The 26,744-nt window shown below is 37.4% G+C and overlaps 2 protein-coding genes across 2 annotated transcripts; one reads left to right on the top strand and one right to left on the bottom strand.

The window, feature by feature from the left end:
- The first annotated feature begins 3,081 nt into the window (after nucleotides 1–3,081).
- LOC143856576 (phosphoglycolate phosphatase 2-like) lies at nucleotides 3,082–10,462 on the top strand. Its single transcript, XM_077366839.1, has 11 exons — nucleotides 3,082–3,252; nucleotides 3,352–3,419; nucleotides 4,741–4,833; nucleotides 4,927–4,998; nucleotides 7,539–7,610; nucleotides 7,960–8,019; nucleotides 8,154–8,206; nucleotides 9,312–9,409; nucleotides 9,524–9,623; nucleotides 9,820–9,923; nucleotides 10,079–10,462. Exons 1-11 carry the CDS (start codon nucleotides 3,168–3,170, stop codon nucleotides 10,177–10,179), a joined length of 906 nt encoding a protein of 301 aa, XP_077222954.1. The 5' UTR covers nucleotides 3,082–3,167; the 3' UTR covers nucleotides 10,180–10,462.
- Nucleotides 10,463–15,516: 5,054 nt separating this feature from the next.
- LOC143856080 (RNA-binding (RRM/RBD/RNP motifs) family protein) lies at nucleotides 15,517–22,349 on the bottom strand. Its single transcript, XM_077366129.1, has 6 exons — nucleotides 22,165–22,349; nucleotides 22,009–22,049; nucleotides 20,265–20,428; nucleotides 16,928–17,027; nucleotides 16,649–16,818; nucleotides 15,517–16,366 (listed from the first exon to the last, which is right to left on the bottom strand). Exons 1-6 carry the CDS (start codon nucleotides 22,218–22,220, stop codon nucleotides 15,866–15,868), a joined length of 1,032 nt encoding a protein of 343 aa, XP_077222244.1. The 5' UTR covers nucleotides 22,221–22,349; the 3' UTR covers nucleotides 15,517–15,865.
- Nucleotides 22,350–26,744: the final 4,395 nt, after the last annotated feature.

Genomic DNA, 26,744 nt, shown 5'->3' with positions numbered 1-26,744 from the left:
CAGGGCCTTGAGTTTATTTGTTAAGGCTCCGTTCCTTAATGTAAAATGGGTGTAAACAAAATTTTACACCCTTTTTTAAGTGGAAAATGGACTTAATATTTGTTTCACACCCATTATGCTGGAAGAAATAAAGCCTGGCAAGGTCTCTTTCGAAGGACAAATATAATTTTGGTTTTTATCGTCTGATGGGAAATACAGTGGTTAGTGTTCTTATGACATCAATGCATGCTTTAAAACACGGTGGAACAGAGCGACAAGCGCTTGTGTAAGGTCTCTTTCTAAGGACAAATACACATGCGCATTGGCTTGGCCGTAATGACTAATGATCAAGCCAGGTACAGCCAGAATTGGATTAATTTAATTTATATAGTTAGTTCTTTTTAAGGACAAAAGATGTTTGTAATAATGGTAAACAAGGAGAGGCACAATTAGAAAATCTTCAAGGTTACCACAAAACAAAACAAGGTAGAGATTATTGGTTTTTTGTCTTTTTTTCTCCCTATATCTTCAAGGTTACCATTTGGATATGCGGATTTTAGAATCCAATTTTTTAGTTTGAAAACAGTGTAAAAGAGGTTCATGATCAAGCAGCTGTGTGCTGTCCCGACAGCGTTTCTTAGTGAGAAATTCAGGTTTTAAAAATCTCTCCTGCAACCTGAGATTTCTAAAACCTGGAAATATGGGAAGAACTGCTACTCTCTTGCTGTCAGAAAGAAGGGCGAGAAGTAAAAACGAAGGCTGGTCTGCTAAAATTTTGAGGAAACCCCGGATTCTAAAATCCGCGATCCAAACGGCCCCCTAGTGTAATTAGTAGTAGAGTTAAATTTTGTGGAAACAAAAATCCTAAAGTACATAGCTTTGACAAGGAGGTAGGTTGGGGTTTACAAGGATATTGACTGTCGCCTTGTCATTCTAGTTTTTTCTTCCCATCTAGTGAAACATTAGTTCTTCCCCTTGGACATAAGAAAGCTTGACGAACCACGTAGATCTTCGTGTTCTTGTGTACGGCATGTTTCTTCTTTATTTCTTGTTATATTTTCTATGATTTCTATGTGGAATTCATTGTAAAATCACAACTTGTTACCCTTTAAAACACAAAGGGAGATGCAATCAGGGATTAAAAAGTCAGCTGTCATTGGATCAAATATCAAGGGTGGTGCCCTTATTACACGCAGCAATGGGCAGACACCCCGCATAAAAACTCTGCCAATGCAAATCTGCAATGTAAAGGGATAGAGCATCGTAAGAATGCAATGTTATAAATTGGGTGATGCCTAAGCAGCAAATTGTGAACAAAAAGAGTACTCTGGTAATGAACTAGACAGAGCATCTAGGAATAAATGGTAAAATACTATAAATGGACGGTAGGGATTAAGTGGTCCAATGAGGCAATGATCAGTTTGGCACGCACAATTAGCCGACATAATCTTAACGAAGAGAGCCTAAGTAATACGAGGATGCTGTGGTAGGCCAGCATCCTGTAATTTTCAATAAGTAAAACAGGGTCCCGCCTCACAGTATGATCCAAACCGATCATATCCATAGGATGATCCTAACCCTCTGATCTGTAGAAGTCTCCATATGTGTATTCCCTCTACAGATCAGAGGGACAGGATCATTTTATAGAAATGATTTATTTATTTTTGGTCCAGACTATTTACATCCTGGCACAACAAATGAACAGTTGGGATTATCCTATGAAGTGGGAATTCTCCATTTTATAATATACACTATGTTTTTTGGTAGGTAAGGTTGGATCGAACCTCTGACCTCGAGATTGAATAAGAGCCGGGCCTGAAGAGTAAAGACCAGTCAAAGGTGCGACCCTCTAAGCCGCCGCGTTGGGCGTCACACTACATTAGAGTGAGGTTGCGTCCTCGTGAAATCCTCGGACACGTGTCATAACACCAAGGTGACGTGCGGCATTCAAGTGGTTTCTTTCTTTCTTTTACTAGCACTTGAACAAGCATTTCCATGAAAGTGGGGAATCGGGAATAATATTTTACAGCAATAACCTCATATTCGTCCTTAATTACACACTTACCCTTCTTTGTCAGGGTGCTCCTTTATCTTAAAATCCTCACTCCCCTGGTTTAATAACCGCACTCCTCATGTTATTTTTATAATGACACTCAAATAAAAACCTTTTTTATTCTATGGTCATAAGACCCTTCCTTCAAAGTTCCAAACAATTCATTTGTTAGGCCCCACCGTAAATAGGTTGTGCCTAAAAAATCATCCTTATAGGTGCTCTGTATGGTTGCCGGGTTTTTTTGGTTCCTGAGAGTTATGTGGGAGAAAAAAATACCCTGGGAGATAGGTGGGAAAAAAAAAGTTCTAGAAGTATCCTGATAATATAAAAATCCCATGTTTGGTTATGTAGGAGAAAAAAATACCCTGGGAGATATGGTGGGAAAAAAAAAACCTTTGTTTAGTTACTTGAACTGTTGGGTAGAAAAAAAAATCTTCTCAAGCTTATTTTTGGTTCCTGAGTTTATTTTTGTTCCTGGGGTTATCTTGGGATGGGATGAAAAGGCAATTATTACAAAAGTGGGATTAAAAAATTCACCCCACAAGTAATCATTATAAGAGTGGGATTAAAAAAAACCTAGTGCTAAAAGGCAACCAAACATGGGATGGGACCAAAATTTAACTTACTCTCCCACATAACTCTCAGGAACAAAAAATACCCGGCAACCAAACAGAGCATAAAGGGAGAACACGTTGAAAAAGTCTCTACAAATCCAAGTGTTAGATCATCCTCTGATAATTTTTAGGGCACGGCCTATTTACATTGGGCCAACATATAGATGGCTTGGATCATCCTGTGTAGCGGGCCCTGCTCTAATTTTTTTTTAAAGTGGGGCCCAGTTTTTAATTTTTATGGATTTGCTAAGATCCATCGCAAAAGGCGTTTCATGGCTGGTCTCGCATGTCAGACCAGCCACCCTGTGAATGAAGACAACAGCTTTTGTCTCCATTTACGAGGTGGCTGTGCATTTAGTATATCTACAACAAAACTGATGGCACTTTAGTCATTTCATCACGATATTCGCCCATAAATAACGACCGGCTTTCGCGCCAACGTTGATTCGTGCTGTCTCTGTTTTGCCCTGAGCAGCTAAAGCCTTCTTTCTCTTCTCTGCAACACCTAAAACCCTAAAAAAATGGAAGGAGCTTCTCAACCTCTCTCTCCTCAAAACGCCCAATCTCTCTTCGATTCCGTCGAAGCTTTTCTATTTGATTGTGACGGTCAGAAGCAATTTCAGTCTATTCGTCTTTCTCTCGATTGAATTTTGGCTCTTTTCAATTGTTTCTGATCAGATCGCTTTACGATTTTTCTATTTTCAGGTGTTATTTGGAAGGGAGATAAGCTCATTGAAGGAGTTCCTCATACATTAGAGTTGCTTCGATCGAGGGTTTGCGATTTTCTTTCTCTTTAAATCTATAGTGCTTTTTCTTCTACGTCTTTGAAACCGCCATTTTGCTAAGAAACGAGCCTTCTATGCATTCTCTCTGTGAAAAGGGGGGCGAATGCGTACTGCAGGGGGGGGGGGGGGGGTGTGAAAATATTATCGCCTAAAAAGGGCGTATACATAGATAACTGTATATATATGCATGTATTATAATGAGTTTACTGTAAACCCCTACGAACTACAAACTGATTAGGTGAACTAGCTAGTTATTGTGTTCAACCTCTCTTAAATTGGAAATGAAGCGAACTTGATACCATCCCATCTAGATCGATCTTGCTGCATACCAGGTAATCTAAGTTACAAGGATCGTTCTCGGGAATTTTTTGGGAAGGGAAAATCTTGGGATGTGTTATTTTTTAGGCCTAATATCGGGAAAAAAAAGAGATTTTTTTTCATAGAATTTTATATATGATTCATTTCATAGAAAAGTGGCAAAGTTTACGGCCCGCTGCCAACCTAACGCCTGCCCTTCTCCTTTATCTTATCCTGGCTTGGGACAGGCTATGAAAAACACTATATAAGGAAAAAGATTTTTTTTTTAAAATATTGTAAAAAATATATAATTTCAGAAAATAATATAAAACAAAATATTGTAAGATAATATCACGACAAATGATTAAAATGAAAATATCTCTATTTCTTTTTTAAATCTCGAGTATTTTGGGATTTTGCCATTTTATCAAAACATCGCGATAAAATCTATATATTTTGAAAATATCAGAGATATTTGTGACTGATAAAGTAGAAATGATTAAATAACACCATGGCAGGTCCTGGGCTCAAACCCAACAACTCCTTGATATTAAAAATCCACGAGTATGTTCAACCCAAAAGAGGGCCACATGTACCATGTGTACTGCCAACTCCAAAAAAAAAAAAAAAAAAAAAAAAAAGAGGGGCCACATGTGAAGGGAATATTTAACTATAAATGATTAAATAACACCAACTCTAACAGCTTAAACTTTTGGAGTATTTGGTTGTTTCACAGTGACATAGCAGGTAATTAGGCTATGCATGCATACTTTATATATATGCATGTGTATGAGCCTGTGAGCTTACTTCTGCATGTATGTGTGTATATCTGTGTATGGGTCTCATAAATCATAATGATCGAAGCATAATTTCAAGAGACTAAATGGTAATATGTAACAGGCATCACTGATTGAAAAACATTATTTCGCATGTTTATTTGGTCTGTTTGATTTGATCACAAGTCCATACCTCTAATTCCGATGAATTTTGAAAATTTAATCCATTTTGACAGGGGAAAAGGCTGGTTTTCATAACAAACAATTCGACGAAATCAAGGAAGCAATACGCAAAAAAATTCCAAATGCTTGGACTCACAGTTAGAGAGGTACCCCATTGCTTTGTCCATCACTATCTTATCTTGTAACAGTTTGGAATTTGGAGTTCCTCATATGGGATTTCCCTTTTATCAATGTTGTAGGAAGAAATTTTCTGCTCGTCCTTCGCCGCTGCTATGTACTTGAAGTGTAATGACTTCCCTCGAGAAAAAAAGGTTGGGATGTTTTTAACTTTTGCGATCCTTGTATTTTCTCGCTAGCATTGCTATTTTTTTATCCATACGCTTGTATTACTATTGAGAAGCTTTTACATGTCCAATAAAGGTTCGAGTTAGCAGTAATCTTGCTTTAATTGAGATGTTTAGATCAAGAGTCAAATACCCTTATTTTTAATGTACAATAGATGCCTAAATTCTTACTAAATTGCTGTGTTTAGAAGGGTTAGTCTGAGGTCATTAGTTTCCTCAATACTTATGTTATCTTGCTTGAGATCACCTTAAAAAACCCTGTCATTAAAGTTTGACGTAAATATTGTTCTACTTGAGATATTTAGATCAAGAGTCACAAGGCTGAAAATGCACATATTCTCAGAATGTAATCGATGCTTAAATTCCAACTAAAATCAATATTTTAGAGATAATAAATGTTTGTCCTAGTATCATGTCACTGGAAGCGACATTCATACACCCGAGTTATGTTCTCATTCACATATGTTGTTGATTATCAAAGGGTACACTTAGTGCATCTTCCCACCAACCTTCAACGGTGCAATAGCCAAGACACTTTGCCTAGATCATAAACCTTCAATGTCCTAATAGCTAACATACTTTGCCTAGATCACGCTACTAGCATTGTGTGATGAGCTTATGAGGAGGTCTCGTATTTCATTATGCCCTCTTACATGAGCTTAGGCAATTATGATCCAGTACTTGTGCCTTATCCCTATATGAAGGTGATATGTTTTCCGCAATGTTCTAAAAAGCGCTGGGCGGAGCTGGGCGGCTGACTGACCTCCCACCGCCCAGACCGCCCAAGCGGTGCCCAGCCGTTTTGAGGCGTTTTTCATTTTTTTAGATAATAATATATTTTTATAATATCTTGCATTTTTTATATAAAATACAAATACTTGAATACATAACAATCCAAACTATTTTATGCATAAGCACTAAACATTAAATAATTACAAAAAGTCAAAAACGCCCAGGGCCTGGGCCGCCGCCTAATAACGCCCAGGCAGTGAGACCGCTTTTTTAAACGCCCAGGGTCTGGGCGGTGCGTTTTTTCTTTAGAACAGAGGTTTTCCCTATCGTTGTTCTACTGATGATTTCCCCTACTAAAGTTTATCGAATTGATAGAAATGATGGAACTAAAGTCTATGATAATATGAAGATTCATCACAATTGTGCTACTCCGACACTTGTTAACCTACCTCTCTGGTACTTGATATTGTGTAAAAAGAGTCTCCATCCGTGGATTTTCTTGCCTCTATTATCAAGTGGATATTTGCAAATGAGCATGGTATCATCGAAAGTTTGGATCACTAACATCTCTTGCATTGGATCTAGATTATATTTAAAATGCATGGGAACATCTCCGTAGTCCATGTGCATCAGCTCTTTACGACAAGCAATGGTTCTTTTCAGAATTCCATATTAGTATTTGGATGCTGTCAAATGTAGGAATACAGCCAGTTCTGTGAATTCCGTATTTCACTATGATGTATTTTATACATCTAGACTTTTGTGTTCTTGTTGCAGAACGTAAGGAACTGATCCGCATTTCTGTTGCAAACCTAAGGTTTATGAGTCATTTACTAGGAACTTACAAGCAATAAAAGGTTTCTAATTTATTTTTGTAGTTACAAACATTCCCATAATGAAATAAGCAACACATAATAGTCAATTGGCAACTAGAAATTTCATAAAGATCCAGAGCTTTTAAAAGTGGGAAAAGGAAAGGGGAGATCAAGTAGAAGATGGAAACGATTTATAAACCCAGCCAAGGCGGAACAGTTTATAGCCCAGCCAGCCACAGGGGAAAAGGGAAGGGGAGAAAGATGCGTGGATGTAAGAGGGGGAAAGAATTAAAGAATGAGAAGCAAGAGGGAGAGTGGGAAAGATAAATGTAAGAAGGAAGGAGGATGGTGAGATGTGGCATACGGTGAGAGGAGGTAGAAGAAAGGAAGAAAATGCAGTGGTGGATGGGTGGAGAGAAGAGAAAGGAAGACATGGGTTGAAGTTTTTTTTTTTTTTTTTTTATGTTTTTCAAAGTTGGCCCTTTTTTAGGTAGGTATTCATGGTATTTATATGAAAGGGGTTGAGTTATTTAAGTGGTGGGACACTATCTTTGACCAATAGGTTAAAAGATAAGGCAGTAAAAGGGCCATAAGTGAGTTTTTTAGGTTTATCCAGAAATAAGTTGATCGGGGCTAAAAGGCTGTAAAAGGTGTGTTTTAAAAGGATGAGTGGGCCATGGAAAAGGGGTAAGTTGGACCATAGGTTGATGCGGGCATACCTCTTGCCTAGGCTAAATAAAATGCTAATAATTCAGATAAAATACTAATAAAAGAAAATAACACATCTTCAGTTGTCCGATAAAAAAAACTAAATCTAATAGCTAAGATGATGGATCACATCAATTTCTTTCTGTTAGTTTCAATGTTTCTTACTATTGCTTACGGTGAAAGCTTGTGTTTGTCGCCGTATGGGAAATTGGAGAGTGAATTTAATGGAAATAGTTTTTTGTGCTTTTGCAGGTTTATGTTATAGGTGAAGAAGGAATATTGGAAGAACTGGAACTTGCTGGTTTTACAGGTCTCGGTGGTCCTGTAAGGCTTTATTGGCAATATATACAAAGTTTCTAGCATAGAAAATTGCCTGCAAATGTTTATGTTAGGCTAATACTACTTTCATAATCTCTTGCTTCCATCTTCAACACACATGTGATGTGAGGAGTTCTGAAACCCCATCTTGGTAAAATCTTTCATTGGCTCTTCTAGAACTAGATACAAAATACTCTTCTCATGTATCTCAAATGCTATAAATTATCAATGCAAGAAATATAGAAACTCTAGTTTAAGCCTTAAGGCTCATTTTCATGAATTCGTGAGCAACCTATTGCTTATTCTTCTCTGTTTATTTTTATTTAAAAGTATTGGATGATGGATCTTGTTGCAGGACGATGGCAACAAACAGGTGCAGCTGAAAACAGATTTCCTAATCGAACATGATAAGAGCGTAAATTAAGACACACCCATTTTCTTTCACATTTTTATTCTGAAACCATTCAAATACAGACAGATAATATGATCTGTAACTTTATACACATATTGCAACCATAGAATTAATACATGTGCAATTCCTTTTCTCAGGTTGGAGCAGTTATTGTTGGACTTGACCACTATATAAACTACTACAAGCTAGCGTGAGACGCATCCCCCTTCTTTTCATTCTTGATCTGTAGTGTGGGTAAAGTCATAGATCATGCCACTTGTGAAATAACAAGACAACAATACCAATGTTTGTCCTAAAATGACCTAACAAAAATACTATAAAAAAATCAATCAATGCCAGGTTGAAAACTCAATGCAACTCAGAGTGGACAAGGGCCAGATATTAAGTTGAATTGCAGCTCAATTGTGCACCTATTCAACTTTTTTTTTCTGCTTTTTATTCTGAAACCATTCAAATACAGACACGTTTTCCTTTTCCTAGCATTGTTTCGTTGCCATTTACTTTTCACATGACAGTCCTTGTTGACTGTAAATATTCCAAATGCAAGCCTTATTTCACTGTTTGATTTTTCACTCAAATCAGGAGGAAAGGTAAAGAAATGGAAATCTATATTCCTTTCCTTTTGCTTCTCATAAAATTTTCTAGTAATTTCACTAAACTTGGATTTTTGCTATCGGGAGGTTTGAACTTGAGACCTTTGGCTCTGATACCATGTTAACTTACCAACTTCTCGCTATTGGAGAAGTTGGTAAAGTTAACATCTATTACATACATCGGAAAGCACCCTTAGGCCTGAAAAGGAATGAATAACTCCTTGAGCTTAGAATCTGCCTTGAATCCATTTGTGTCTATTTTAAGCACGCAATGTAGTTCGTCAGCCATATAATAAGCTATATCATCAAATCCAACGACACTTGTATTGAATTTTAATCATGTGTCCCCCAAATTACAAGCATACTGATATTATCCCCCCTAAAACTACCTGTGCAATTCTTGACAAATGCCTACATTCTTCTGTGGATCAATGGAACTTTGAGTTAAAGCATTTAATTCTGAAGACATCGTGGAAGTATTGAAATCTTAGACCTCGTTAATTCTTCGAAAAAGGGAGATTTTATCTTGAGAAATAAGTCAATAACAACATTTTCATGAATATATGAAATTTTAGTTGCATGATTTTCAAGACCTGATATCACCTTATGGTAGGTGTACTTTATCTAATCCATACATTCTCATCAAAAATTGCTACTCATTTTTTAGACTTCCAACAAAACACCAAAGATTTGAATTGGCAGGTATGGAACTTTATGTATCCGTGAAAATCCTGGATGCCTATTCATCGCCACCAATCGTGATTCTGTTGGTCATGCGACTTCTTCACAAGAATGGCCAGGTTTTTTCTTAATTTCCTTCCCCATTTTTTAAACTCCCAGCTTTTAGTTCAGAAGTATATATAAAATGGGACTTCCAGTTTACCATGATAATAGTATTGGCTCTTGAGTTTTAGGTGCCGGATGTATGGTTGGTGCTATGTGCGGATCAACTGAAAAAGAACCCATTGTTGTTGGAAAGCCATCAACTTTTTTGATGGATTTCTTATTGGAGAGGTATGCATAAGCAATAATTTTGGCATATCAGGGCAAAATATCATAATTTCAAGACCCACCGCACCCGCATGTGTATTGCCAATAAATTTGTCAATGAAGTAACCATATTAGGAATCTTGTTATTTATAAATCTACATAAAATAGGATCTATATTTCCCAATGATATATATAATATTCTTTGTACTTTGCTCTTCAGATTCCAGATTGATACTTCCAAAATGTGCATGGTGGGTGATAGATTGGATACCGATATTCTGTTTGGGAAAAATTCTGGCTGCAAGACCCTTCTTGTTCTTTCAGGTTTACAGATTACTTAAACCCCATGGCCATTTTGTTTACATCATATAATATTTTGCACACATTTATGTCACCGCCCCTAATTTGATGCACTTATGGATGGAAACTATTCATACAGATGCTCTCTTTGAAGTTCTTTAAAATTTCTAAATTTGCAGGTGTGACTACTTTATCTGTTCTGCAAGACCCCTCCAACAACATCGATCCGGATTACTATGCAAGTAAGGTGTCTGATATTCTTGAATTCTTAGGACCATGATGGCAATGACATCTATAGAAGACCTCATTACTATTTACAAAATAACGAGTCTTTTTATCTTCTTAACATTTGTACTGGATGTCCATCATGTTCCCTAAGTAGATTATCTCTGGCCACCACTCTTGGTTAATTGAATCTCCAGCTCCTCTGGGAATTTTTTTTCTTTCAAAGTATTCCGTATATGAGCTTCAAAGTTACAGGAGACATTCATAACACAAAGCTGCATCAATGCATATGATTTATCATGTATGGAACAAAGGAGCAATCCAAATTTTGATTTACATCAGTGTTGTTGGAATGTATCTGCCTCTAACATAGGATAAAAAAGATTATTTGATATCTGACTTATTTCCTCTATAAGAACCTGCTTCATCCTTTGATGTTGGTTAACAGGAATTCAGAGGGCATGAATGGGGAGAGGGTGAGAAGTGGCTCAAAAACAGGAAAAAGAAAAACTCTACTCAAATTTGAGTTTTTGTTTTCCTACTTTTTTAGCCACTCCCCACCCTCCTCTCCTCACTCATCCCTCTCAATTCTATCCCTCTCCCACTCTCTCCCCTTCTCTCAACACTTGCAGTTTGTAAGCTAATATTCCATGAAAAAAAAACTCATGGCTACCAAACATGGCTTCATACCTTGAGTGGCTACTACTTTATATGGTCTAAGAGCGTACATGCTCATATTGGGGGTGCAAAATGGAGTGGGTCGGTAGGCCGCTGTTGGATCAAATATAAAGGTACGCATCATCTTTACGTGCAGGTACTCCTTGACACCATATAAAAACTCTTATTTGATGAAGAAACATGGCTTCTGCAGTCAAAACTATATCACTTGGGGCAGAGTAAATTATTTTTGCATGTGGTACAAAATTTGCAGAAAAAATTTCAGCAGAAAAGAGGGAATGTCTGAGAGAGAGAGATTTGAGAGGGATCGATTGAGATGAGCATGGGATGCGGCTAAAAATAAGGAAAATGTCAATCCTATCTTGAGAAGTGTTTTCTGTTTCTTCATTTTTAGCCACTTCACCCCCTCATCTCCACTTGCAGACACCCACTTAATATGAAAAAAAATGATGGTAGCCAAACATACCCCAAGCTTCTTTGTTTTACCCTGTTTTTCAAGGGCTTCCCGTGCTCCCCTCTCTCTCTCAAGTCTCTCCTCAGCCCATCAATCGCAAATAACCCCATTAATGTTTGCATTAATGTTTGCAGAGGAATGATAGATACAAGGGAGCCCTCGCATAAAGACCGAAAAAAAAATGGCTATTGATTGGATCCACGTCATCAAATGAATAACTGATTTTACTTTTTCAACCCATTTTAAAATGTAATTGAAAATGACGTGGATCCAATGAAGAAGAGCCCTTTTGCGGCTCTTTATGCAAGGGCTCTCTTGTATCTATCATTGCTCATGTTCGCGATAGTTTTTTTTTTTTTTTTTTTTTCCCCGACATGAAAAGAGAACTTGAACCTGCCATGTTCAATTTTGACTTAGGTTGACTTTCAATTTATGATAATATCCAACCAAATTAACCAGTATATAATTTCCCTCTAAGTCATTCAAAGACTTTCTTATTGCTTTGAAAATGACTTTAATGAGAAAAAAATTTCTTTTCTAGCAACTAATAAGAATTTTCCAGAAAAGTATGGAAAGGAAAAGACAGTAATGTAGTTTCTTACGAGAAAAGGGCCAGCTGTACTCAAAACCGTTAGTGACAGCCTTTTTAAAAGGTGGAGCACAGCTAATGAAGAAAATAACAATCAATATTTCATTTCCTTACTTCTCTCTGTATTACTCTGTTCTGGTGTGAACTTCAGATCGCCGATCTAAGTTCATGTCATACGTAACAGTCAAACAAAAACAAAATTGAAAAAAAAAAAACATATTCATTTATCCAAAAGAAAAGATAGAAATAGAAATTATAACTAACAAGTAAGAAAATCATAACCTTCCAAACGATGTAGCTAGAATTTTAATACAACTTCGGGCTATATTATATCTCGTTATTCTACCACCCATCAACACACAAATTTCATAGTTGCCTCTTTCAACGGAGACGTCATCAAGTTAGTGACGGAAGCATCGCCCGAAGCCGGAGGAAGGTCAGTCAATAAGCGACGAATGAGAGAGATGTGAGAGGATGGAATTTGGTGGGAAATGGCCGAAGCTGGAAGAAGGTCAGTCGATAAGCGACAAGTGAGAGAGAGGTTGGTGGGAGATGATGGAATTTGGCGAAAAATAGCCGAAGCTGGACGAAGGTCAGTCGATAAGCGACGAGTGAGAGAAAGGGATGTGGGAGATTATGAAATTTGGCGGGCAATGACGAGTATGGTTCTCAGGAAAAAAACTCATTTCCAGAATCTATGTAGATTCCCTCCTCCGCTCGATTCAAGCCCACACTAGAGAAGAGAGGATGGGTTGAGGCCAAGGTGGACATTTTAAAGGGTCATGGGAGGGGGAACAAAACCTGCCAATCGGAGGATCGTGGGAGCCTCGGCGGGAGTACAAAACATCAAAACATAGATGTTATGGAATTTCATGTTTTCATTTCCCACGATCCTCGTCTCCCACGATCCCCCAATTTGCAGGTCTTGTACTCCCGCTGAGGCTCCCACGATCCTCCGATTGGCAGGTTTTGTTCCCTCTCCCACAATCTTTTAAAATGTCTAACATCGGCCACAACCCATTCTTTCTTCCCTAGTATGGGCATGAATCGAGCGGAGGGAATCTACAGAGACTCTGGAAATGAGTTTTTTCCTGAGAACCATACGCACCATTTCTCGCCAAATTCCATCATCTCCGACCTCCCTCTCTCTCACTAGACGCTTTTCGACTGACATTCCTCCAACTTCGGTCTTTTCCCGTCAAATTCCATTGTCTTCCACCTACCTCTCTCTCACTCGTCGCTTATTGACTGACCTTCCTCCAGCTTCAGCCAATACTTCCATCACTAACTTGATGACACATCCGTCAAAGGAGGAGATGGTTTAAGAAGTGCATGGGCAGTAGAATAACGAGATATAATATAGCCTAAAGCTATATTAAAATTCTAGCTACAGCGCTTGGAAGGTTAGGATTTTCTTACTTACTAATTAGTTATAATTTCTATTTTTATCTTTTGTTTTGGATAAATGAATATGATTTTTTTTTTCCAATTTTTTTTTTTGTTTAACTACTACGTTTGATATGAACTTAGATCGACGATCTGAAGTTCACATCAGAACAAAGTAAAATAGAGAGAAGTAAGAAAATGAAATGTTGATTGTTATTTTCTTCATTGGTTGTGCTCCACCTTTTCAAAAGGTTGTCACTATCGGTTTTAGAAGGCCCTTTCTCGTAACAAACTACATTACTCTCTTTTCCATTCCATACTTTTCCAAAAAATTCTTATAAGTTACAAGAAAATAAAAAAAATTTCCATAAAAGTCATTTTCAAAGCAATAAGAAAGTCTTTGAATGATTTGAAGGAAATCATATGAATCGTTAATTTGCGAGGATATTATCATAAATTGAAAGTAAACCTAATTCAAAATTGAACAGGGCAGTTTCAAGTTATCTTTTCATGTCGAAAAACAATTATTTGTGATGGGATACATCAGAAGATGATCCATACGCATTTATCCTTCACAATTACTTCGAAGGCTCTCATTGCAAGATGAGAACGTTGAATCTAAATCTTCCACTTTCTCATGGTAAAAGCTCTCTAATAAGCTTGAGCTCAGGTCATTCCAAATTTCCAACACAGCGCATCAAACCAAAATGAACTCAGCCTACAAATTGCCTTTACTTTTTTTTGAAATAGCGACAAATTGCCTTTACTACTACTCAAATTCCAGTCGTTAGAACAAATTTAACATTGATTTCATTACTTAGTTGAGACAAATTTAACCAAAATGATGTAGCAGACCCCAACTAGTTTGGGACAAAGGCTTAGTTGAGTTGAGCTCTTTACTTAGTTGGGCCAAGTGCCAACAACATCAATTGCATGCAAAATGCAGTTTTTAACTGTGCTCAAACATGAAGATAAAGAACCATTTTCAGCACAAACGATTGTGAATAATTTGGGTACAAGCAAACGTCGAACAAATGAAATTAATCAGATGGCATCATTTCATGCCAATGAATTCAATGCAGCAGCGAGACAGTTCATTTAGAACTGAAGTAAAACTTCCTATCCAAAAGGCTTCAAATTAGTATCAAATATCACTCATACTTAGCAACCATGCATGCTCGGTGATCAAAACTAAGATGCAAGGCAATGTAAAATATGGCATGTGAAATCAAATGAAAGAGTCAGATGTGTTATTGGATGGAGGTTTCAATTTATAGTAATGAGAGCTCAGTAATAAGCAGCATACGCTACCGATGGGGAAAATGGCACCACCAGGAAGGGTGCCATCAAGAAGTCAGGAATTCGACATTCTGCTATTTTTTAATCGTAAAAAATATATTAACGATGAGGAGGTCACCAAAGCGAACAGCCAAAAGAAGAAATAGTTAGATGCAACAAAACAACCTCAGGAGGAAGGAAGTCAAATAACTCAAATGACTCACTGATCTAGCGAGACGGTTGGCAGCATAATTAGCCAACCTAACGTGGAATTCGATATTCTGTTTAAGTGGGCAAAGAGCCAAAAAGTAAACAACAATGGTCCAAGACATCACCATGGTCCAAAACAACAATGGTCCAAAAAGTAAACAATGGTCCAAGATATCACCTCTGAAACGAAGTGTTCAACTCACTGCTAGATTTCATACATAACTATCAAGTGGTGACAGAATACAAGAGAGATGAAGGAAACTGGCTCTGTGGTCAAACAGAATTAACTTATCTGCATCAAATAATCCACATAGAAAAAGAAGAAGAAACACCTTGTCTAATGCATGATAAAGCAACATGTTAATCGAAATAAGCAAGACGACCATGAGCCCAGATCTGGGTTGGGAGAGAATTTGGTGTAATTATTCTAATCATTAGCATCACCAATTCGTTTCTTGCCATTCCAATTATATGCTACAGTAGGTCAGAAACTCTTACCCAAAAATCTAAAAGGCCACACCATGAAGCTCCTCCTCCCCACCCTGCATCAAAACTAATTGTATTGCTATGTCTATATCAGTTCACTGAGTTCTCACTCACAGCAGAAAGAGAGTAGCTCCTGAAGACTTCAAAGCAAGAGTGAGTAGCACTCCATATTCTGACCTTGAACTTAAGGGAAATGTTGATACTACCTACAGCCCCAACCAAAGAAACTGGTCTTCTTGTTGGAGCAGAATTTACTAAAATTACGAATAAATTAAATCAACACTACCAACCCGAGCAATTAAGTCTAATGATTCAACTTCCAAATGAGATAATTCTATCTAGATAAAACTGAGGGTCATTTAAAACAAACTCTAAATCTGCTAGAAGTCTCAATACAAGCTAAAATAAAAGGCAATCTAAAATCTACTAATCAAAACACACAAAATATAGTTCTAATTTGGTTGGCTAAACAGTACGGTAGAATGCAGAGCCATCAAGTCGTTCCACTGATCTACAGGAGCTTCCCATGAAGTACACTGTTCTAGCACATATAAGCAGATATCTATTGAGTGAGATGTAGGATCCTGTTGAACTAGAGAAACCTGTGTGGAACTGCCTAGATGAAAGCTCAACATTTACCTGCAACAAATAGCCTCTTCTCTACCTTGCATATGGATGGTAGCGACCACCGCTACCATAGCTTCCCCTATTTCCAAACAATCCACCTCCATAACTGGCACCTGGGCCATTATCATAACTACCACTGTAACCCCCATAGCCCTCGCTGCCACGGCCATAGCCACCTAAAGCCCCTCCGCTACCGTATCCCCCACCAAATCCGCCACCATACGATCCAAGGCGACTAGAGTAGCCGAGAGAAGATTCTCCTCGGTAACTCCCTAAACCGCTGCCACCAAATCCACCATAACCACCGCCAAATTCACCAGCACCACCACCATAACCACCATACCCTCCAAGCCTACCACCAAGACCTGGTGTTCTATAGGAAGCAGGGCCAAATCCGCCGCCGCCAAAATCACTATAAGTGTCGTCAAATCCACCAAAATTGTCATTGAAAGGACGAGCCCTAGAGCCCCTACCAAATGACGCTGCAGGTGGGGGGTTTGAGGCTTTCTTTGGTTCAGCCTTCTTGATCTCCACCTACAACAAAGCAATAACATTAACCTAGGCCCTGCTGTCCGCAAACTATCTGGAGAGCCTTTGCTTTGGATACCTACAAAACTTTAGTAACCTCTGCCTTAAAGTTTACAATACCTAGAAAATGCAGTTCAGCTAAATATGGTTGACATGAAGTGAAATCATTGGATAATGCCCCCAACAACGTAAATCACCCAGAAAGATTGGAAGTGTGGTGGGTAATGTGAAAAAAACCCAAATCAGTATTTCTGATGATTGTCCAGGAAAATATTGCACAAAACTCACCTGAGATCCTGCTAGATCAATCATATTTCCATTGGCTAATATATCATCTACAACTTGATCACTGTCGAAGATTATAAATCCAAAGCCACGAGATCGGTTGGTCGCATGATCACGTATAATCTGGTGATCTATGACCTTCCCATAATTGGTGAAGAAGTCCTTGAGCTCATCTGTCCAGTTAATAAATAATAATAAATAAATAAGCACAACCTATGGAGATCAGACTCAAGTAAACTGTCAAACAGTCCCAAACAGATGTTACAAAGATGAAAACCATACCTTCTGTCACTGTTGTTGGTATCCCACCAACAAATATCTTTGGTGTTTTGAAATCCTTCGACTGTACAGAGCCTTTTGGAATTGTTCTTTTAATTTCAACCTGCCAGCACCCAAAACATTTAAGAAAGGAGTAAGAACTTAAAACTCCCCCCACAACTAAAACAAGATAGAAAAATTATACGAACACTTATGACGCCTTAAAACAATCTGAAGGAATTACACATTATAACCCTTCTACACAGATTTTATGTCGGACTTATCATGACCTAAAGGAACTCCACATCAGACCTGATTATTTACCAGCTTCACATACTTCATCAATTATCCCACTACCACCTGACCTTGTTTATTGTTTTCTTATGAAAACTAACTACACAACACAGGGACCTAATTCCGGGGGGAAAAACTGCATGGCATGGGAACATCCTAACAGGAACAAAAACTGCAAAACTCATGTAAAATAAATTCTTCTGATTTGGCAAAGTACCATTGTCGAACAACTGACAATTCTTGAATCCATTGTGACACTTCACCTATGATTTGGCCGACACTTTGAATTTATTGCCGACACACGTGTCGTGTCGTGTCTGACACGACACATGTGTCCACACATGTCGACACTCTTTTCGACAATTTTAGTTGTTTGCTAGAAGTCTTGGTAACTTTATATGTATGTACGTGTATGGGAGTGCCACTATTTCTAGATTTTAGGGGTTGCCATGTCAAACACCCCATATCTGTGTTGAAACTTGGCACACAGATCTATATCCACATATCAACATTATATATACTTTCTATTTTAGCCGTGTCCCCAGTTCTAAATTTTGGGAGTTTGCCATGTCCGACACTCCGTGTCCGTGTCGACACGTGACACTCGTGTCCGTGTCCACAAATCATAACACTTCACAGATTCTTCTAAATAGCGAGGTACCCATTTCGATCACGTGACGAATTCCAATACTTCAGGATTCCCTGCGACACTTCTAGATCTATTTTATTTGGGTTTTTTTTCTGAATACTACTGCTACAACTTTACAATTGCCCCATGGTTTAAGTTTCATCCATGTTTTGAGTTTTATACAGAAAAAAAAAACACTATATTTAACTAACCTATTTAAATTTTCAATATATTACTTGTTATAACAATAGGATTATGTGAGAATTGGTTAAAATATTTTGGCGAATCCATGAATCTTCCTTTTTGAGGTTTGCAAATCCAACAGTGATGTAAGATTTAGACACGCATACCCTTACTAATGTAACATAGCTTCCATATCTCTTTTACCTACCTTTTTTTCTGAATCCCGCTAACCAGTATTTACAGTTACAACAGGTTTAAAGTGTTATCCATCTGTATAGTAAGTTTTAATATGTCAGTTTTATCTAGCCTAATAATAAGTTTTAATAAGACGATAAAAAAAGGGAAACGATAAATTCAGCCCTTTTCTTGACTCGGGACAGCCAGCCCTACTTTGAATCCTTCCCACGTGAAGTACAGCATCCCCTCCGCAGTCATAGATACACTGGAGCTGGCTGCCCCAAGCAAAAAAAAAAAGAGGTGGATATATCACTTCCCTAAAAAATAGTAAGCTTTTATTTTTTTTATTTTTTTACCATTCAAAAAAATAGCAAACATTTTACTTGAGGTTTTCCGAATTAGATACTCAGGTGTGCGTGTCGGATTCTGACACGTGCACACACACCCATGCAACATGATGCAAAATCCTTTCCCAGTCTAAATGGTTCTGCTCACCATGGGGATAGCCGGATAGCAGGTAGAGGTTTATTTTGCAATATGGTGTGAAATCCTATCCCAGTCTAGATGGAGCAGCTCATGCCAACCCTTATTCTTGATTAAATATTGCCCACACAAGATTGGTGACCAGTGCACAAATAATTTCAAGATAATTTTATCCAAGCAGCTTAGTTATGAATTCCGTTCCTTCGCCGTTTCTTTTTGGGCCGGTGGAAAGGAACGCTTCGGCGTTTCACTTCGCAAAAGACGTCGCTTCAGTTCGGAAAAGATGCTATGACGACCAGAATTTTTTTAATAGTTAAAAATATGAAAATATCCAAAAAAAATTGAAAATTGCTAAAAATATATATATAAGAAACAATTATATGAACCAAATATTAAAAAAATTTCCTTACTACTTAAAAATTAAATTTAGTAGTAAAGAATAGTAGACGGTGAAAGAAAGTAGTAGAGAAAAGTTAATGTAAGAGAGGTCGACGGAGGAGTAGAAAACAAGGGTTGGATACTGGGTGAGTTTATAAATTTTATATAGAGGTGTGGGTGCTTGTAGATGGAAAAAGATGCAAAATACCCTTCCAATGGCTATAAAAGGGTCAAAATAGTCAAAATGAGGGTGAAATGGACAAAAATCAAAACTAGCCGTTTTAGTGGCATTTCTACAATTTTTTGAAAAGAGAGTGCTTCGATTGGAACGGGCTGGAATTCCATCCGAAATGGTATTGGGGAGTTTCAATTCCGGAATCCTGAACGAAACGGTCCGTTCCGGCCATTCCGGACGAAACGGAACAGAGTTCATAACTATGGCAAGCAGTATAGCCAATCGCAAGAACAGTTTATCCAAGGATTTCAATCATAGTGTTGAACAGTCCCCATAGAACTTATGATTACAGTTCCCAAAGATATGCAACACAATCCTTATCCCAATGAAAATATGAGTTTATTACCTTGTCAAAAATCAAAAACGTTGGATGAGAGGTTCCACTCAATAAAAAGCAGTAAAATTAAGGGAAAAATACGTAAAAGAGGAACATTCATGCTTTGGAGATCATTTACACCTATCATAATTGATGAATTAATAAAAATCGATAACATAATGGAAAAAGGGTCAGTATCAACCACTAACAGTGAGCTAGTAAACAATAAGACCCGGATAAGAAAAATAGTGAAGTAACTTGAGAAAGTTTAAAAAAAAAAAATTTAAAAATACGTAAATTATCCCAACAACTTTTTTTAACAAATTTATGAATTATTGACATATTAATGACCTCTCCAATTGCTTGTAATTCATGAATAATTATGAATTTCCAACAATTCCTGCATTTTGATATCCTTTACAGTAATGGATAGCAATCAGCAGGTGTGTAAATGGGTTGTTCCAGAATAAGGTATAGGCCCAACATTTACCTTGTCATGCCAGCTGTTGCTCTTTCACCAACTCATTACCAAGCCAAGGCCAAAGCAGACCCAGTTACACCCTTAGGTATCAGTTCTTACGTACAATATTAATTGAACAAAATTAATTTACACTCAATCACAAATAGAATACTAGCATACAAAACAAACCAACACAGCAAAACTTACTTGCTTTCCGTTGATGGAATGGGTTTCCTGAATAACTGTATCGACAACTGAGGGATCAGCATAAGTTATGAACCCGAAACCTCTTGGATGACCAGAAAAACGATCTTTCATTATCACGGAATCTGTTATCTCTCCATATTTCCCAAAATACTTTGTAAATGCAGCTAATTCCAGCAGACCAACAAATTGAAAACAAAATTAGTAATGGCAGAATCCAAACAAACAACACAAGACAGAATAAAAAAAAGTAATACACAAAACCATGCAAACACGAAATGTAAGAATGCTAGAAATTGATTAGCAATTTTTATAGTTTTCCACGAAAGAGATGAACATTGCTCATATAAAACAAAAAACAGCCCAAATTGATATTTAATCTTCATTCAATAGAGAAAGAAATAAAAAACAATAGCCCAAATCCATGAATCTCAAATATTAAAAAACACAGTAAGTAACCCTAGTTAATTCCACTACACATGCAAAAAATACAAAATAACGAAGACCAGGTCCGGAATTAATGAATACCCAGAAAAATATTAAAAGAAAAAATCAGAAGCAGCACATTTCATAGACCTTATAATTTGGTAAAAAAACAGAAATTAACCTAACCAAAATTGTAGCAAGATGAAAATACGCAAAGAGAGGCAAAATAGCACTCATGAATACAATGTGACAGAACAAAGAACACTCTATTTCTCATATCAATTGGGAGAAAACTTTTAATAGAAGAAAATTTAAGAAAAGGAGTAGAAGCTTCAGAAAAATCAATCAAACATGACTCCATCACACCAGCCAAAGGGAAACAAAAATAAAAACTAAACTGCCCAAAGCTCAAAAACATCCCAAGTGATTCCTCCAAAACAACCAAAAGAAACACAAAGAAATTAGAATCAGAAGATATATATCTATAGAGAAAGCCTTCTTCATGAAAATTTTCTAAAGGTTTCATTAGCCGACCCCAACTAGTTTGGGACAAAAGGCTTGGTTGAGTTGAGTTGAGTTGAGTATCTATATATAAAGAAAAGGAAATGATATCGGCACAACCATGTTTTATAATTGCACTATTCATCTTGTCATCTATTATTTAAAGGGCTGACAAGGGTTATTAAAGTTCCCCAAAAGGGTTATTAAAGTTCACCAAAACTCTTACAGACCAATTAGAAAGAAAAAGGCAAGCTGCATTTGTGCAGTTATTAAAGGATGGTTGTGCTGATATCATTTCCCTAAAGAAAATCAGCAAAACGGAAAAATAAAGAACCCAAGAAAATCAACAGCGTCGAAAACTAGCATTAGCTGAATCCATCACCACAACATTAGGACAAGACAACCATAAAATAAAATTAAAAAAAAATACACAGAAATAGAAAAAAAAAAAGGAAGGACAAGATCATCAGAAAGAAATTAACCTATAATTGCACTAACTCTTGTCTTCTCTTATTTAAAAAACTGTCAAAGGTTATTACAGTTCCGAAAAAGCTCTCACAAGCCATTTAAAAAACAAAAGACAAGCTGATTTTGTGCAATTATTAAAACGTGGTTGCGCTGATATAATTTCTCTAGAGAAAATAACAAAACCAAAAAAGAAAGAACCCTAGAAAAGAAATATCATCAGCTGAATCCATCACCAAAACAATGAGACAATACAACTACAAAATTAAAAAAAAACGCACGAAATAAAACTCATGAGCAAAAGATTTGCATAAATCGAGCAAAATAAAAGATCATCAGAAAGACAGAAATTAACCTATGGTCGTATCCTTGGGAAGCCCTCCAATGAAAATCTTTCTGTAAAAGATAAAAAAATGAAAAAGAAAAACCACATCAGATAAAACCCTAGATAGATCCATATAGATCGAAAGAAAAAACGAGATCAGTATGAAAAAAAAAAAAAAAAAACAACCCAGGGCTTGCTCCTTCGCCGCGTGAATCTGACCCGGCCTTTGATTTGGATCCCATATTGAGATCTATGAAAGTTAGGGTTAGGGTTAGGGTTTTGAGAACACTGCGAAATAAAGAGCGAGACGGGCTTGAAAAGGAAAAAAGGATTAGGGCTTGTGAGTTTGGGGCTAGGGAACTGGTTAGGGTTTTGGAAATATGTAGAGATCGAAAATAAGGTCACGTGACAGAAAAAAAAAGTGATGATAAATTCGCACCCCCTCTAGAATGATTCACACCCTTGAATGTGAATTGACGTCAAAAAAGCGTCAAAGTCTGACGCCTTTAGACGCCTTTTTGACGTGAAATTCCCCTTAAGGAGTGCGAATCATCCTATACAGGGAGCGAATTTACCATCTGCCAACAAAATCGACGCAGCATTCTCGGGAAATTATATGATGGGTGGCCGTGCAAACACGTGATTGTATAAATTCTCCCGTTATAGATAGGGTTAGGATCATCCTACGGTCTATGGTAATGAACTTTTGGGGCACAACCTATTTAGCCAAATGGATGGTTTGGATCATCCTATGAATAGCATACTTTTTTTAAAATCACGTGTTTGCACGGCCACCCATCATATAATTTCCCCGTTTTCGATAATGGGAATTACTTTTGAGTGCAAGAGAGTTATCTGTGATGTCAAAATTAAACACAAATTGGAGTCCAATAATCAATTATAGATTCAAAATCAATTCTCAAAATCCAAAACGAACAGGCCCATGCACATTGAGGTGAGCCAGACGGCATAGAGCACCAATCCACAGCATGGACAAATGTCTCCATTCACGAGGTGGCTGGTCTGACATGCGACAAACCTCTGCGAAATGTCTTTTGCCATTGATGCAAGCAATTTCCTTTTCTGAATATACCAATCCACCATCTAATAATTGAATTCGAGTGTTCCCTTGACCCCTATTGTGATAGATGTTATAGTGTTACCTACGATCTAAACCATTCATTTGTTGGGCACCTGCATGTAACACGATCTAAACCATTCATTTGTTAGGTACCTACATATACAGGTCATGGCACCTGAAAAAACGTCACCTTAGGATGACCACCAGTTTGTTAGTGTTTCAAAAATCAATACCATACCATTAATTTTAAAACCTAAGCCCATCTATATCTTCTTCTTTTTTCTTCCGTCGATGTGAGCCCTGTTTGTTTTGGCAAGAGCACTACCATTTATTCTATGAAATAGAAACTAGGGTGTTTGGATCTAGGGAAAAGAAAGTTATGGAAATGCCCGTATAAGAATTTATCATCAGTGAAATTCTAAAATTTGAGAGCTCGAATGACTTTGATAAACTGATAATCAATTCTGGACTCACCATTGGTTATGAAGATCATTCAAGATTATGACAAGTTCACAACCGATTTGTGAGTTGCAAGCCGATTATTGAAATCAATTTTAAACATAATTTTGAATCCAATAATCAGTTTGGCACTCACAATCGGTTGTCATGATCTTAAATCTACGAGGTAGAAACAAACCTGACCTAAACTACATAAGGGCAACAATCCACATTTAGTCGGTAAAAAATCATTGATCGAATGATCGTGATCATTTGATCCTCCAATCTTCAAGCTACGTGTAATCAATGGTGGGGGTTTGTAAAATGGATAATATAAATAGGAGTACTCCTAGGGAGACTAGGAGTACAACCGAACAGGGGACCGAACAAATAGCCTCCGCCACGACATCACAAGCGATGTAAGGCAGCCTTTGGGTTTATTAAAATCAACAAAAAAAGAAGCAATTTTTTTTTTTTGCACGGATGGCCCCTTTTCATTTAGCCGACCCCAACTAGTTTGGGGCAAAGGCTTTGTTGAGTTGAGTTTTGCATGGATGGCCCATTCTCATTGTTGGGCCTTCCCATTGGTCATAATTTCCCTGTAGATAAACATGCACACTGCCACCACATTACACGTAGCATGATAAGTCGAAAGTCCTTTTTTCGTTATGGATTTGGAGTCCAAACTGACTGTTGCACTCAGATTTGCATTTATTTTTCAGTCCAAAACCGATTCTAGGCAAATACGGGTATCTAGCCTTTAGTTGTAGAATCGATTTTCGTCTCAAACCGACTCTCCATCTGAAACTCACATACTCTTGTTTTCCATCATAAATGTTCAAATATCCATGTTCTCCAACCTTCAGTCTTGGACTCAAAATCGGTTTTAATCCAAAACAGACCGGCCCCTTTCATTTAAGATTATAACCGATTGTGAGTGCCTAATCGATTATTGGACTCAAATTTAAACATAAATTTGAGTCTAGTAATCGGTTTGGCACTCACAATACGATATCATAATCTTAAACAAACAGGGCCTCTGGGATTTGTGACAACAAATTTTGAGCCCCAGACCTATCATTGGACTCAAATTTTGTTCGTTTAAGATTATAATTGATTGTGAGTGCCTAATCGATTATTGGACTCAAATTTAAAAATAAATTTGAGTCCAATAATCGGTTTGGCACTCACAATACGATATCATAATCTTAAACAAACAGGGCCTTTGAGATTTGTGACTATTGATTGTGAGCCTATAACCTATTATTGGACTCAAATTTAAATTTGAGTCCAACGATAGGTCTGGGGCTCAAAATCACTTGTCACAATCTCAAACGAGCAGGTCCTAAGAGGTTGGTTGATCAATGGCCATTGCTGATTAAAGCGCTAAAAACTTTTCTTAAATGACCAAAGTACCCCTAACAGCCGCTGGGAGTTTGCCCTACACAGTTTTTTATTTGCCTCAAAATAATGGAATAATAAGAGCAGTGTTTATCTGCACGACCAAGTTTTGATAATGGGACAACTCACTTTTGTTTCTACACTTTCGTGATTGAATGCTGGGAGCATTTTGGGAATTGAAATATTCCATGATAGGTGGTTAAATGATGTAAGACAAGGAGAACAGTCCCATTACCAAACATAGCCGTGCGCATAGTTAGCCAAAATCTGTTGTCACAATCTCAAACGAGCAAGTCCCAAGAGGTTGGTTGATCAATGGCCATTGCTGATTAAAACTCTAAAAACTTTTCTTAAATGACCAAAGTACCCCTAACAGCCGTTGGGAGTTTGCCCTACACAATTTATTATTTGCCTCAAAATAATGGAAAAATAAGAGCAGTGCATATCTGCAGGACCATGTTTTGATAATGGGACAACTCACTTTTGTTTCTACACTTTCGTGATTGAATGCTGGGAGCATTTTGGGAATTGAAATATTCCATGACAGCTGGTTAAATGATGTAAAACAAGGAGAACAATGTCATTACCAAAACATAGTCGTGCGCATAGTTAGCCAAAATCTATTGTCACAATCTCAAACGAGCAAGTCCCAAGAGGTTGGTTGATCAATGGCCATTGCTGATTAAAACTCTAAAACATTTTCTTAAATGACCAAAGTACCCCTAACAGCCGCTGGAAGTTTGCCCTACACAATTTATTATTTGCCTCAAAATAATGGAAAAATAAGAGCAGTGCATATCTCCCCGACCATGTTTTGATAATGGTACGACTCACTTTTGTTTCTACACTTTCGTGATTGAATGCTGGGAGCATTTTGGGAATTGAAATATTCCATGACAGCTGGTTAAATGATGTAAAATAAGGAGAACAGTCCCATTACCAAAACATAGTCGTGCGCATAGTTAGCCAAAATCCGCTATCACAATCTCAAACGAGCAAGTCCCGAGAGGTTGGATGATCAATGGCCATTGCTGATTAAAACTCTAAAAACTTTTCTTAAATGACCAAAGTACCCCTAAAAGCCGTTGGGAGTTTGTCCTACACAACTTATTTTTTGCCTCAAAATAATGAAAAAATAAGAGCAGTGCATATTTGCACGACCATGTTTTGATAATGGGACAACTCACTTTTGTTTTTACACTTCCGTGATTGAATGCCGAGAGCATTTTAGGAATTCAAATATTCCATGACAGCTGGGTAAATGATGTAAAATAAGGAGAACAGTCCCATTACCAAAACATAGTGGTGCGCATAGTTAGCCAAAATCTGTTGTCACAATGTCAAACGAGCAAGTCCCAAGAGGTTGGTTGATCAATGGCCACTGCTGATTCAAACTCTAAAAACTTTTCTTAAATGACCAAAGTACCCCTAACAGCCGCTGGGAGTTTGCCCTACACAATTTATTTTTTGCCTCAAAATAATGGAAAAATAAGAGCAGTGCATTTGCACGGCCATGTTTTGATAATGGGACAACTCACTTTTGTTTTTACACTTCCGTGATTGAATGCCGAGAGCATTTTAGGAATTGAAATATTCCATGACAGCTGGGTAAATGATGTAAAACAAGGAGACCAGTCCCATTACCAAAACATAGTCGTGCGCATAGTTAGCCAAAATCTGCTGTCACAATTTCAAACGAGCAAGTCCCAAGAGGTTGGTTGATCAATGGCCATTGCTGATTAAAACTCTAAAAACTTTTCTTAAATGACCAAAGTACCCCTAACAGCCACTGGGAGTTTGCCCTACACAATTTATTTTTTGCCTCAAAATAATGGAAAAATAAGAG

This window comes from Tasmannia lanceolata, unplaced genomic scaffold (assembly GCF_043159265.1).
Source record: "Tasmannia lanceolata isolate RefF3 unplaced genomic scaffold, GAP_Taslan_0.1 ptg000023l, whole genome shotgun sequence".
NCBI classification, from domain to species: domain Eukaryota; kingdom Viridiplantae; phylum Streptophyta; class Magnoliopsida; order Canellales; family Winteraceae; genus Tasmannia; species Tasmannia lanceolata.
This window is presented reverse-complemented; position numbering and strand designations above follow the sequence as displayed.

Excerpts from the sequence above, each read along its gene's own strand:
- LOC143856576 (XM_077366839.1), top strand. The coding sequence starts at position 3,168 with ATGGAAGGAGCTTCTCAACCTCTCTCTCCTCAAAACGCCCAATCTCTC. Across the intron at positions 8,020-8,153 it reads TAATCGAACATGATAAGAGC|GTTGGAGCAGTTATTGTTGG; the intron begins GTAAATTAAGAC and ends TCCTTTTCTCAG. Across the intron at positions 9,624-9,819 it reads ATGGATTTCTTATTGGAGAG|ATTCCAGATTGATACTTCCA; the intron begins GTATGCATAAGC and ends TTTGCTCTTCAG.
- LOC143856080 (XM_077366129.1), bottom strand. The coding sequence starts at position 22,220 with ATGGGATCCAAATCAAAGGCCGGGTCAGATTCACGCGGCGAAGGAGCA. Across the intron at positions 16,819-16,927 it reads ACCAACAACAGTGACAGAAG|ATGAGCTCAAGGACTTCTTC; the intron begins GTATGGTTTTCA and ends TTAACTGGACAG. Across the intron at positions 16,367-16,648 it reads TTGATCTAGCAGGATCTCAG|GTGGAGATCAAGAAGGCTGA; the intron begins GTGAGTTTTGTG and ends GCTTTGTTGTAG.